Source organism: Euprymna scolopes, chromosome 35, assembly GCF_053919585.1.
Source record: "Euprymna scolopes isolate OS-2025 chromosome 35, ASM5391958v1, whole genome shotgun sequence".
In the NCBI taxonomy this organism is placed as follows: Eukaryota; Metazoa; Mollusca; class Cephalopoda; order Sepiida; family Sepiolidae; genus Euprymna; species Euprymna scolopes.
Window position 1 is genome coordinate 72,308,437 of NC_136516.1, and position 12,620 is coordinate 72,321,056.

Consider the following 12,620-nt stretch of genomic DNA (forward strand, 5'->3'; position numbering starts at 1 on the left):
CCCCCCACTACCAGATTTCCTTCTTCAACATCAGGGGTCTACGTTCCAATCTTCCAGAGGTTGAAATCCAATTACAAGAGGCTAAACCTGACCTATTGCTTCTGAACCGCCTGTTTCCCTAGAAGAGTTCGCGATTAAAGGATACTCAAACGTGACATCAAATTCTAACCCCCCAAGAATATGTGCCTACATTAAAGATGGCTTTCCATGTGCTAGGGACATCTCCAAAGAAGATCCTAATTTGCCTTATATGTGCTTCAGATTAGCACTTGCTCACATCACCGCATTCATATTTGCCCTCTATCGCCCCCATAACAGTGGAACTACTGTCATGGAAAGTATCTCTGAGAAAATTGACCACATTCTGTCTACCTAAGCCTTGGCTAACATTCATGTCTGTGGAGACTGCAATGTTCACAATATTGAATGGCTAGTCCACTAAAATAAGACAGATGATAAGGGCAGGTACTGTCATGATTTCTCGATTACCTATGACCTAACACAAATTATCAACAAACTTATCTATATTCCTGACACTGACGGACAATTTGCACGTCTCCTTGACTTTCTTGTGACAACTTGCCCAGAATTGTGCTCATCCTCGATTCTGTCTCCATTGCTATCTTCTAATCACTCTTGGTGAAGATAAAAACAAAATGTAATAAACCCTCAGATGTACTGTATATAGATACTCTATGGCTGATTGGGATAACTTCCGTACATTTATATCACATATATCTCTGCATTACATGTTCAAAAAGAACATGTCCGGTATAGTATCTGACTTGACTGAATAGTTAATTGTATAGATTAGTAATGGTTCACTCCAAAATGTGTCACTGCCATTGCGCACAGAAATCACTATTTCCATAACTTCCAATGTAATAGATATTGTGAAACTAAAGCCACCTTTAGGTCTGCCAGCAACCATTGTAAAAAATTAATAAGGAATGCAAGAGATTCGTATGTTCAGTAAATAAGTTTAGCAAGGAGGAGCCATAGATTGAAGTTCAGTCGAGCACTTGCCATGAAAATAGCGATAGAACAAAAACTCTCAACATCTCTTCTGTGGGAAAGAGGTTGTAGGGAAGAGAAAAAGGGCATCACCTACTAGGTTTTGAAGTCGGTTTTGAACTCTATCAAAGCTGAATAGGGCATGCCAAGCAGCTCCTGCCCAGATGTGGTGACAGTACTCCATTTTAGGGTGTACCTGGCTCTTATACAGATAGAAGATTGCATCGGCAGTGGGATACCTACTAGAGTGATCCAACCATTTTTCCACCAATCTAGGCAATAGATTTGATGTATGCGTTCCATTTCTGATCAGGAGTGAGGGTCAGTCCCAGAAACTTGTCAAGGCATAGAACTTTCCCAAAATGAAAGCCATTCATTTTAATTGAGGCTTGATCGAGGTCAGAGCGATTATGATGAAAGGAGAGATCTTGGTCATTGCTGGCTTTTGAAGTATTGCCATAGATTGTGGTGTCATCTGCATAAATGTCTATGAATGATCTAAGAATGTGACTTGGGAGATCTTTGATAAAGATCAGGAAGAGAGTTGGGCCCAGCATGGAATCTTGAGGGACGTCAGTGTTAATACTAGTGGAATCTGAATTGTTCATCGTAAGAATCATGTATTTTTGGCGGAATCAGAATTGGAATCACATCATTAAAAAATACCTTAGATTTACGATTCTTTCATTACGATTCTCTTATATTTTAAGTTGAACTGTTTGTTTGAAGTGAGATTAATGCTGTCCAAAATTTATGATAAAAACGTCATAGAACTTTTCATAACATATTTAGGTACTTCTACACTTTATCGCCGAAACTGAAGACGCCATTTTATTTCACGATCTGCCATTAAAATGCAAGGAAGAAACCAGTATTTTAAACTATGGCCGAAGTTAGAAATAAATAACAAAAATTTAAACTCGATAAACTTCCGGAAAGAACTATGAAACAAAAGTAAATAGAGAAAGTGAAAGAGAACATATATCCATAATTGTTTAATTTGAAATGTTTCCATTTAATTAATGAAAACGGGAAAGTTTTTCATGAAACATTTTTTTTTAACTGAAAACAAAATGAAATGACATATTCATAATTGTTTAAACTGGGCGAGCACCATTTGAAAACCAAAACATTTATTGTATAAAAAATAAGTACCAATTCTTTTATTAAAATTATATTATCTAACGCAAACTTTTCAATAAATGTTTTTACAATTATATTTTGATAAATTTTTATATAATGGACAGTCTCGAGGAGATTCACATAGTTGGACCCATCTGCTCTTTGGCTTCCCCTGGCGCAAACTGATCAAAAACTCTGTTTCAAATTCAAACACGTGATCATTCTTATGTAATCGACACCTGCATCTCACGTCGTCTTGCTTAGTACACAGAGTTCACCCTTACACACCACTAGGTTGTCCTGACATGCACTTAATGATACATTTTCAAAATTCATACTAGCTGAATTAATCTCTATCTACTGGCATAGGGCCTCAATATATAACACAAACATTCTTTTTAAAAATATCTTCGACTTTCGAAGATAATATTCGGACAAATTGCACTGTTATTGGTCGGGATGTTCTGTAAGCAAAAAGGGATTGAAATGAAGGAGGCTAGCAGAGAATATTTTAAACTGAAGAAGTTTATTTTAGGAACAAAATTTGGCGCTTCTACACTATTAGGACGAAATTTTGGAAATCGTAAAACCGAATTTCACATGAAAACAATGGTATCTACGTATTCCTCGTATTTTTAAGATGATTACATCAAAAAATTATGAAAATCGATAATGTCGAAAATTATTTATTAAAGAAAATAGATTTGAAGAACACGATAATGTTTGCTTATGTAAGACATAGAAGAGTTCACAAGGGAGGTAATTTCCTCCCACTAATTCTTGGACAGTTGCAAAAAACGTGTATATATGTTATTTTTAAATTATTTGATTTTTAGGCCAACAGTTATTTTTATATTAAACAATTATGAAAAAATCTTAAATGAAAACCAGACTCAGAAACACTGTATATATGTTATGCTTATTTTGTTATTTGTTTAGTGTTAGTCACATTAAACATTTAGAGTTTAAGGTTTCGTTTCATTTTATTTTATAAAAACAAGATGGCCACAATTTTTCACCTGCTAACATGATTAAAGTTGGTTTTTTAAATAATTCAGTAATAATCAGGTAATTTTGACCGCATAATTTGGAAGCCACCCTTGTTATTTATTAGAATTAACAAAAAAAAATCATTAGAAACCGTTATTTTTTTTATCTGCAAGCTCCATTTTGTAGTCGATAAGACTACAAAATTTTGTCCTAATAGTGTAGATGCGGCAAAAAAATTTTTCAACATAATGCATAGATAAGTGAGAAATAAAGCTAAAAATGCAGAGAACACAATGAAATTTGTGGTGAAAATCGTGCCAATCCATAACAGCCATGAACAGAATCTTTGGAGATGATTTAACAAGAAATAAAACCATTTCCTTTTACTTAAATTGTTGCTTTTTAAAATCCAAATTCTTTTCTAAACATTTTGAATATATATAAAAAAAAGTATGCTCCACAAAATTATGTCCTTCTTTTTTTCAGTTTTCTTATCCTTATGTTTTTGTTGAAGATGGGGCATCCAATCAGATGCCAGACATTCACCCACTATTTAAGAGACTCCAATAGTGAGATCGTTTTAGAATTCTAAACATCTGCAACTGTAACTATAATGGCATTCACTCAGGGTGGATTGAGCCAGCTCTAAATAAAGTCACTGTATTCCACGCCAGGTCGGTTCACCCCTGCTGATCGCCAGCTGAGTTCCTGACATACATCAACCATTTCCGATTACCCAAAAAAAAACAATCGTCTCTTTTTAAGCAAAATTGTTTGGATCTCTCTTGTACTTGGCTCACAAGGTATATTCGCCAGATAGTTTTCTAAATTCTTTTTCATAAGCCCAGTAATCCCTATGATTGCTGGAATGATAGAGATGTTTTTTTTTACAAAGATTCCGATTTCTTTTGATGTTGTATATAAGACCTTGACATTTAAACATCTTCTCCGTCTGAACTCTGTTTAAGGTAGCGTCATTAGGAACACTGACTTCAACTATGGTTGCTATTCTCTTCTTTTTGTCTCCTATCACTATGTCAGGTTTAACTGCTCCATTTTCTATGTAGCTGTAGGGATTGCATAGTCATAGTGGATGATGTATGACTCATTTCCAACAGTTATTTTTGATAAACATGTTCCCAGGACTTGCTGCTATACTGGATATTCATTTTTTTTTTTTTTTTTTTTTTGCAAATGCAGTGAAAATATTTATACACTACATTGTGTTGCATTATATAGTCGCCGTCCTCCAGCAGAACCTTACAACTTTCCTTAATAGAGGAGTTTTATTATTTGTCAATTTCTTATTCCAGCTACTATAGATGCCGTTGTTCATATTTAATCATCTTTATTAGACAGTTAAGCAGTAAAAAAAAGACGACATTATTATTATTATTATTATTATTATTATTATTATTATTATTATTATTATTATTATTATTATTATTATCATCATTTTATTAGACAGTCAAACAGAAAAAAAAAAAAATTAAATGCAGATTTATAATCTTGGCCACTGTCTTGAAATAAATTTAATACATACGTGTTAAATTTATTTCAAGGCAGTCCACAAGATTTGTATCGGATAGTCATCTGTATTTATTTATTTTATTTTATTTATTTATTTTTTTTTTTTTTTGCTGCTGGACTATTTTTTTTATTTCCATTTTCTCCGATACATTTTAATTAATGCTTTAGTCAGATATATTACAACTGGGCAACGCCTAGTAAATCTGCTAATAGTACCCATAAAATGTTATCAGTTCAGTGCAAATTTTTTTTTTGTTTATTTTTTTTTAAAATCTAATAAAACTTTCGCCACTTATGAAAAATAGGATGAATATTTTTTTTTTTTCTTTTAAACATCGTAAATTCATAAATAAAAGATTTTATTTCTTAGGAAATAACTTGAAGCAATGTTATCAATGGCTTCCTTACCATTTTTATAGATGCTGTGCTTTAGTAATGATAAACTGAAGCATTAAAAACCAAGTGCATACCCCCCCCCCTCGGTCAAATATTATGCTTTATCAGTGTTCGCACTGATATTCTTATAAAATAATGTCTCAATCTGTAAAGTTAAAAAAAGAGAGAAAGAAAACGTCTCCAACCAAACAAAATGAAAAAGAAACTCATACCACAACTTATTTTTGCAACCCCCTCTTTGTATTATTACAGGTCTGAATATTATCTCTGTTTCAGTTTGTATTTCTCTTCACACCACAGCTCATTTTTTGCAACTCCCTCTTTGTAATACAGGTCTGAATAATGAGAAAATCTGAATTTTTTTTAACAAAAACTTTAAAATAACTTTTTTTAGATTAAATTTTTAAAAACTTCTTTCAGAATAGAAAATCTTTAAAATTCAATAAAGAACATATTTCATATAGGTTTCATTAACAAATATTCAGTACATAACGAGAAAAATAGAGATGAAAATTTCAAAAGGACTGTATAACTGGTTACGGTCAATAGTAGTCCTCGCCAGTGAAAGTCTTTGTTATTGTTATTCTATTATAATTATTATTTAAAACATTTTGTGTCCTGGTCTTTCACGTGAGGACTAATATATATATATATATATATATATATATATATATATATATATATTTACTACTACGAAAGGAAGTTTGTCTGTGTGTATGTGAGTTTGTTCCCTATTGACTCAGAAACGGCTTGGCTGATGTTTTAAAGATTTCACAAGAACGTATTTGATATGTCTGTGAGTGTTCTTATGTAGTTTTTTTTTTTTATCGGAAAATGCATTCGCTAAGTATCAAAATCAATGATAAAAAACTCTGATTAAAGTATCAATAATTTCCCCACTATTTATCTGCACCTAAATCTAAACATAAAATCCATAAACAGAGCTTCTTTTTTTAGAATTGCGTGCCAGTGGAACTTTCTTCCATTTCCCTGCTTTTCAGCTAACTACAACATAGTCGTCTTCAAGTCCAATGTAAACAAGTTCTTGATGAGCCGTCCCCTTAAGTAATCCAATTTACCAAATTTCTACTATTATACTGACGATTACTAGGATATTGTCCCATTGACTACTGTACACTCATTAACCTTTATCCTTGAGTGGCTTCCAGGCCTTGATAAATGGTGACTCCTTTGTAAAAAAAAAAAAAAAAAAGTAGGAAGTCCAATTTTGACCAAAGTTAACGCAAGTGCATTTCAGAAGTTTTATCACCGCACAAACAGAAAGGCCCAGCTTATAAAATCAACTGCAAATTCTTTTATAAGAAAGGGCATGTTCGAAATCAATGTTTCTCTTTAGAATACAATAGAACCATGTTACTTGACTTTTGCTTTTTAAACTTTAATTCAAGCCATTATTTACAGATAATTTTATAAAATCAACAGTAGTTCACTACAGTGCAATGTAGACTACAATGGATTGTGGACTAAGTCGCTGCGGGGAGGCATGTAAAGTTCCCTCTTAACACACTGCAGGGAGGGGTGTCCCTAACCAGAGGAAGCAATCAATTGATTTGATTAAAAAATGGATGATTTCACTAATTTCAATGACAATAATAGTATGGGAGGGTGGAATATTTGTTGATCCTCATTCAATCCTGGACAACATCGGGTCTTCCTGCTAGTGTGTGTGTGTGTGTGTGTGTGTGTGTGTGTGTGTGTGTGTGTGTGTGTGTGATATATGTAAGCGTATAAGAAGGCTGTTAGCAATTGCTAAATTGTTATACATTTACATATTTGTTTATCAACATTGCTTCAAGTAAACTACCTTTCCCATATATATATATATATATATATGTATATATATGTATATATGTATGTATATATATGTATGTATATATATGTATATATGTATGTATATATATGTATATATATGTATGTATATATATGTATATATGTATGTAGATATATATGTATATATATGTGTATATATATGTGTATATATATATATATACACACACACACACACTACACAGATACACACATATCAATACATGCTACTGCACGACTGAATGAACACAGCAACAATCCTATTCGTTTTCATGATTCCAGACACTCAAACATGTTGAGCTGCCTCCAGATTACGAGTGATCACTGAACCAGTTAACATATCCAACGACATGATTCATATAACAAATGAAACTAATTTCTATTTATAAAATCATCAAATATCGACACACATTCCACCTCTATCTTTTAATTTCTTATCTCTAGTTATCATTTTACGGATCACTTTACTTCAGTCAAAGTTCTCAAAAAATCAAGGGACCCCTTCCTGGGGTTAATATTTGATCTCTATACGAAATGCATAGACACTAATATTCCATTCCATTTCTCTTTTATCTCTGAAACGTTGAGTTAGTAAAAAAAGTTTGTAATATTAATTTTCCTCTCACTTATTGACCACTTAACTACGTTATAGTCTCTCTTTCTTTGGTCTATTGGTCTGACTGGATTCCAGGACAAGAATTTATCTAGTCTGGTGGAGTATCGAGATTAATGCTGTCATTATAGGCAACAAAGCTTAAAGAAGGTGCACCAATCTTTTTATAAGCCATTGTAGGTTAGCCATATAGAATGAATTTTATTTTTGCTTCAAAGACGATATTATCTTGAATATTTAGTCAGGTTTTACTTGTAGGGGAGAAGTATCCTCATGCCAGGTTGTCTTGACAAACCCATGTAGAGAGAAGATAGTCTCTAGTAGGCATTCAAGTTTTGTCTAAATTGTGTATGTGTGTGCGCCTGTTGAAATACGAATTAATGTGATTTGCAAACATGAAAGATTGATTAACCCCTATACTTTTTTTTACTTGGGCATCACCACTTATCAAGGCCCAGAGTCCATTCAGTGAGACAACACCGTGATGATCAGTAATGGTGGAACTTGTATAGGGTTTAATTATAAAGAGGACAGCTCAAGAACTTATTTACATTAGAATTGAAAACGACTATGTTATAGTCAGTCGGGAAGCAGCCTAACGGGATTGTGATCCACAGACATGGAACTGTGCACATGGAATTTTTGTTTACGTTTAAGCACACTGTGCTCTAATGAACTGTTTTCACTTGTGCCCCTTCAACATACATATCCCCGACAAATCCGTTTAGCAACAAAATCACACCCTTTCAGTGTTGAGGTCTCTAAATGCCAGAAAGCTTTCTACTCTAATAGTTTCTTCCCTTGAATAGCTAGATTTTGGAATTCCCTTCCTGCTACCTGCTTCCCTGACTGCACTGACATGCAGAAGTTTAAATGTAACAGAAACCAACATCTTGTTAATCTTTCCTAGGCATGGTCCCAAATAACAACCTTTTACGTCCAAGTGAGGATATGACTTGCTAGGGTTGAACGCGAGTAAAAAAAAAAATAAATAAAATACAGTGATCGCAGATGAATTGACTTACTGGCAAAATAATTTTCCAATAGAGAACATAATTATATATATATATATATATATATATATATATATATATATATATATATATATATATATATATATATAGTTTTAAAGGTTGGTGGGTACATAAATTGAAGCTCAGTCGAGCGCCTACCATAAAAGTAATGGTAGATCAGAGATAAACTTGCAACATCTTTTTTTGTGAGAAAAAAGAAGTAGGGAGGCAAAATGGTTCTTACCCACTAGATTTCAAAGACGGTTTTGTACTTTGTCAAGACAGGAAACGGTGCTCTTAGTGGCTCCTTCCCCAGATGTGGTAACAGTAGTCCATCTTATGACGTATTTGACTCTTGTAGAAGTAGGAGATTGCTTATAAAGTGGCGCAATGTCTAACTCTAATAATGAAATTAAAATACTGATTTCAAATTCACAGTATGTTTTGTTTTTTTACACTTTTTCACACCAAACAAGGCATATCGTTTTCAAAAGGACATCTCATTATTAACTATATTAAAATAAGCATTTGCTGAAAATTTTAGCCCATTAGCTCAAATGGTTAACTTTTTATGGGTTTTTGAATTTTGGAAATATGAAAATTGTTTTTTTTTTTTAAATTAAATTATCTGTTGCTCCATATATATGTTAAAAGTATACAGATCGGTAGAGAATCTAATTCTGTGTTTGTTAGAAATTATGTTTTGCTTATGAACTTTCGACTGTTAACTATTCTGTTCTTTACTCATTTTCTTTATTAAACTGACAATCCATCCATCTCATTAATCCTTATTCTCAAATGGTTTTTTACCCTGTATAAGTGATGACTTATCAATAAAATAGCAACAAAAATAAATGAAATATATTTTAGAAAGGAAGAATTTCAAAACAAATTTTAAAAAATGAGTATATTTACAAGAGTTTTCAGCATCGGATAAAAATGGTAAGGCGTTCTTGCTCCAATCACCATTCTGGCTGCCATGTCTTGAATTCACTTCAGACAGCCAAACAGAGCCATGCATAAGCTGAAAAAAAAAAAAAAAATTAGACATGCGCAAAAAATTTATTTAATAAATAAACAAAAAATAATAATATAAAAATCATCATAATGACAATAAACTATATACCTATAAAAGTGAAATTGTGTGTGTGCATTTCCCTATCAAACTACTCTGTCAATTTTCAGTCTACAGACTCTAGATTTGACATAAGGTGTATTGAGATTTGGGAAAATCTTTTTTATAAGTTTTCAGTCAGAAATTTGGCTGTCAAGGGGTCAAAATTTAACGATTTGACCTTTGAAAACACTACCAAACTCCTCCGCCAATTTTGGGTCTAAACACTTGAAATTTTAGATGTAGGTTACTTGGACATAAGTCAAAGTTTTTAATATATATATATATATATATATATATATAATATATATATATATATATATGCACATAAACTTATGAACAGTACATAGAGCCCAAACAAAGCCGGGCTGAACTGCTAGTAATAATAATAATAATAATAATAATAATAATAATAATAATAATAGTAATAATAATAATAGTAATAATAATAACAACATCGATATTACATACTAACATACATTGGACAACTTTTAGAAATTGACTTCCAAACTAATCTATTTCTGGCCAGGTCCTTATTCATCCCTCTTTTTCTGAAGTCCATTTTTATTACTTCCTCCCATGTTTTCCTTGGAAGTCTTCTGTAAACTAACCATGTTACCTCAACTGTTCTACATATACTAATTCCCCCAAAATCTCATCAATTCTTTCAACGTAGCTATACCATCAAAGTCTTTTGCACACACGTTTCCCTATATTCTGACAAGATTTAATCGACCTCTGAAGTCATCAGATCTAAACCTGTCTTTAAGACTCACATCACACATCCATTGCATCATTCTCATGTTTCTCTTCATCGGAAATTTTGCGAGAATAACTTCTAAGATGAGAATGTAGCAGCAGTGTTTGGAGGTGTGTGTTGAGCAAAAAAAAAAAAAAAAAAAAAGTGGTAGTAGGCAGGAAGGCTCGACCCTGTATCGCGAAGGAGGAAAACAACGTGAAAAAAAGAGGATAGTGAATTTAATTGGTTAACTTTTGCCCTGGGTGGAGGATATTGGCACAAGGATGAAATAAAAATAAAAAAAAGATAGAGAAAGGTGGGATCGAACTCGTAAACGTAGGGTAATTAGTCTTCCTCACTAACCATTAGGTCAAAGAAGTGAATTCAATGAGTTGGTAATTAACTTAAGAAGCATAGCATTCACCATGCGCAGAAATGAACGTTGCTTTTAAACCTGGCCAGGGGTCAGGTAAGCTTCCCACTTTCTGTCGTCGTATTTATTTGCTTCCCCACGGAAGCAAATTAGACACAAGGTCGTTTTTAATGTGGGGGAAATCCAGCTTCCCCCAAAAAGGGGGCACTCTGGCAGTATCCCCCCAAAATAATAATTGTCTCAGTATGAAGGGTTTTCCCTACATTGACGAAGGACCAATTAACTTAAGTGAAGCATCAATCCCGGCCCAAAGGCTAAGAAATGCTTTGCCGCTTTTTCAAGCAGTTTCGCTTTATATGAAAAAAACAAACAAACACCCGAGACGACGCCATGGAAGGAGTTTTGTTTAACTTGATCAAAAAAAAAGGAAAGAAAAAAATGTCCGTTTGCGAATCTGAGATATTACGATCTGGGGAAGTATGCAAAAACTCACGGAATCTAACCGACGCAAAAACCCCGATGAAAAAAGCCTTTGGTGGACATACACAAACGCTCGTGCCCCTTTTGCCTTTTATATATTAGATTTGGACCTTTCAATTTAAATAAAATTTAATGAAGAAAGCCACTTAGGAATTTACGTGTGACTCTTGTAACTACAGGATGTTCTGTTATTATACTAAAGCTGAGTCAATCAACGTTTATTTGGCTAACATATATACAAAATAAAGCCTTAGGGAACCAACGTTGATTAACTCATATTTAATACTAGCGGAGGTGCCCGGCATGTCTGGGTGTGTGTAGGTGATGTAGTAAGGAACCTGGGAGGAGGTGTAAAAAAAAGTGGTAATATCGAGGGGGGGATCAAAACAACAGTAGGCAGTTTGAGTGGAGAGAGGTGTTAAAAACAGTGGTAGTAGGCAGGCAGGCTCCAACCTGTAAGGCAAAGAAGGAAAAGAAGGTTAAAAAAACATGATGTCTTCATTACACGACCGGAAGTCCTGAGCATTGAAATTAAGCATAGTAAATCCAACCGAGACGATGACTTTGCGAAAATGTTGATGCAAAAACCGACCTCTCCTAATAAAAAACTGCCTAGTTGACGGTGAAAGAATTAATGTTTTTTGCCAATTTTTCAATATTTCTTGTCCGAGACTTAGAGCTTCAAAACGATACCAATCCCATCAGGATCCATCGCGTCTGTCAAAAGCTTTTGGCAAATATACAAACATATATACACACATTCACACAAACCGACGATTTAATATAATAATAGATTGTTGAATAGAATTAGGAATGGATGGAGCAAGTTCAGAAATATTACTGAGTTACAATATTTTTTTTCTGCATTCTTTTCATTCTTTCTAAATGTAGATAATATAAGTTTAATGGCAATAAACTTGGAAATAAAAAAAAGATGAAAATAACTGATAATCTTTTATCAAAATAAACTAAAACGTAATAATACCACTGTCGACCAAAGCAAGATTCTATCAGGGATGCATACGCTGATGCTAGTGTGACTGCAAGAATTAGAAGTGGATAGAATAAGTTTAGGGAATTTCTGCCATTACTAACCAGCAGAGCGTAACCACTGTCGACCAAGGAAATAATCTATCAGACATGTGTACACAATGTGATGATGTATGGAAGTGAAACCTGGCCAGGGACAGTTATGGATATGTGTTTCTGCCATCACCAACCAGCATAGCATTACCACAGCCGACCAAGGACAGAGTTTATAAGTTATGTGTATGTAATGTGATGTTATATAGAAGTGGAATCTGGTCAGTGAGTGTTGAAGACATGTGTTGCATGGAAAGAATTATATAATGGGATTTTGTTCTGATGACTTCAAAGTTAGATTAAATCTAAATAGTAAAGAGAGATGT

At 33.4% G+C, this 12,620-nt stretch overlaps 1 protein-coding gene across 4 annotated transcripts in view; it reads right to left on the minus strand.

The window, feature by feature from the left end:
* LOC145259924 (membrane progestin receptor gamma-B-like) overlaps positions 1 to 12,620 on the minus strand; it is a 204,058-nt gene that overhangs the window by 25,873 nt on the left and 165,565 nt on the right. For all 4 annotated transcript variants that reach the window (XM_080117884.1, XM_080117881.1, XM_080117883.1 and 1 more), the window contains one exon: positions 9,421 to 9,529. In XM_080117884.1, the coding sequence (XP_079974010.1) occupies positions 9,421 to 9,486 (66 nt within the window). In that variant the 5' untranslated portion in view covers positions 9,487 to 9,529. The remainder of the gene's footprint in view (positions 1 to 9,420; positions 9,530 to 12,620) is intronic.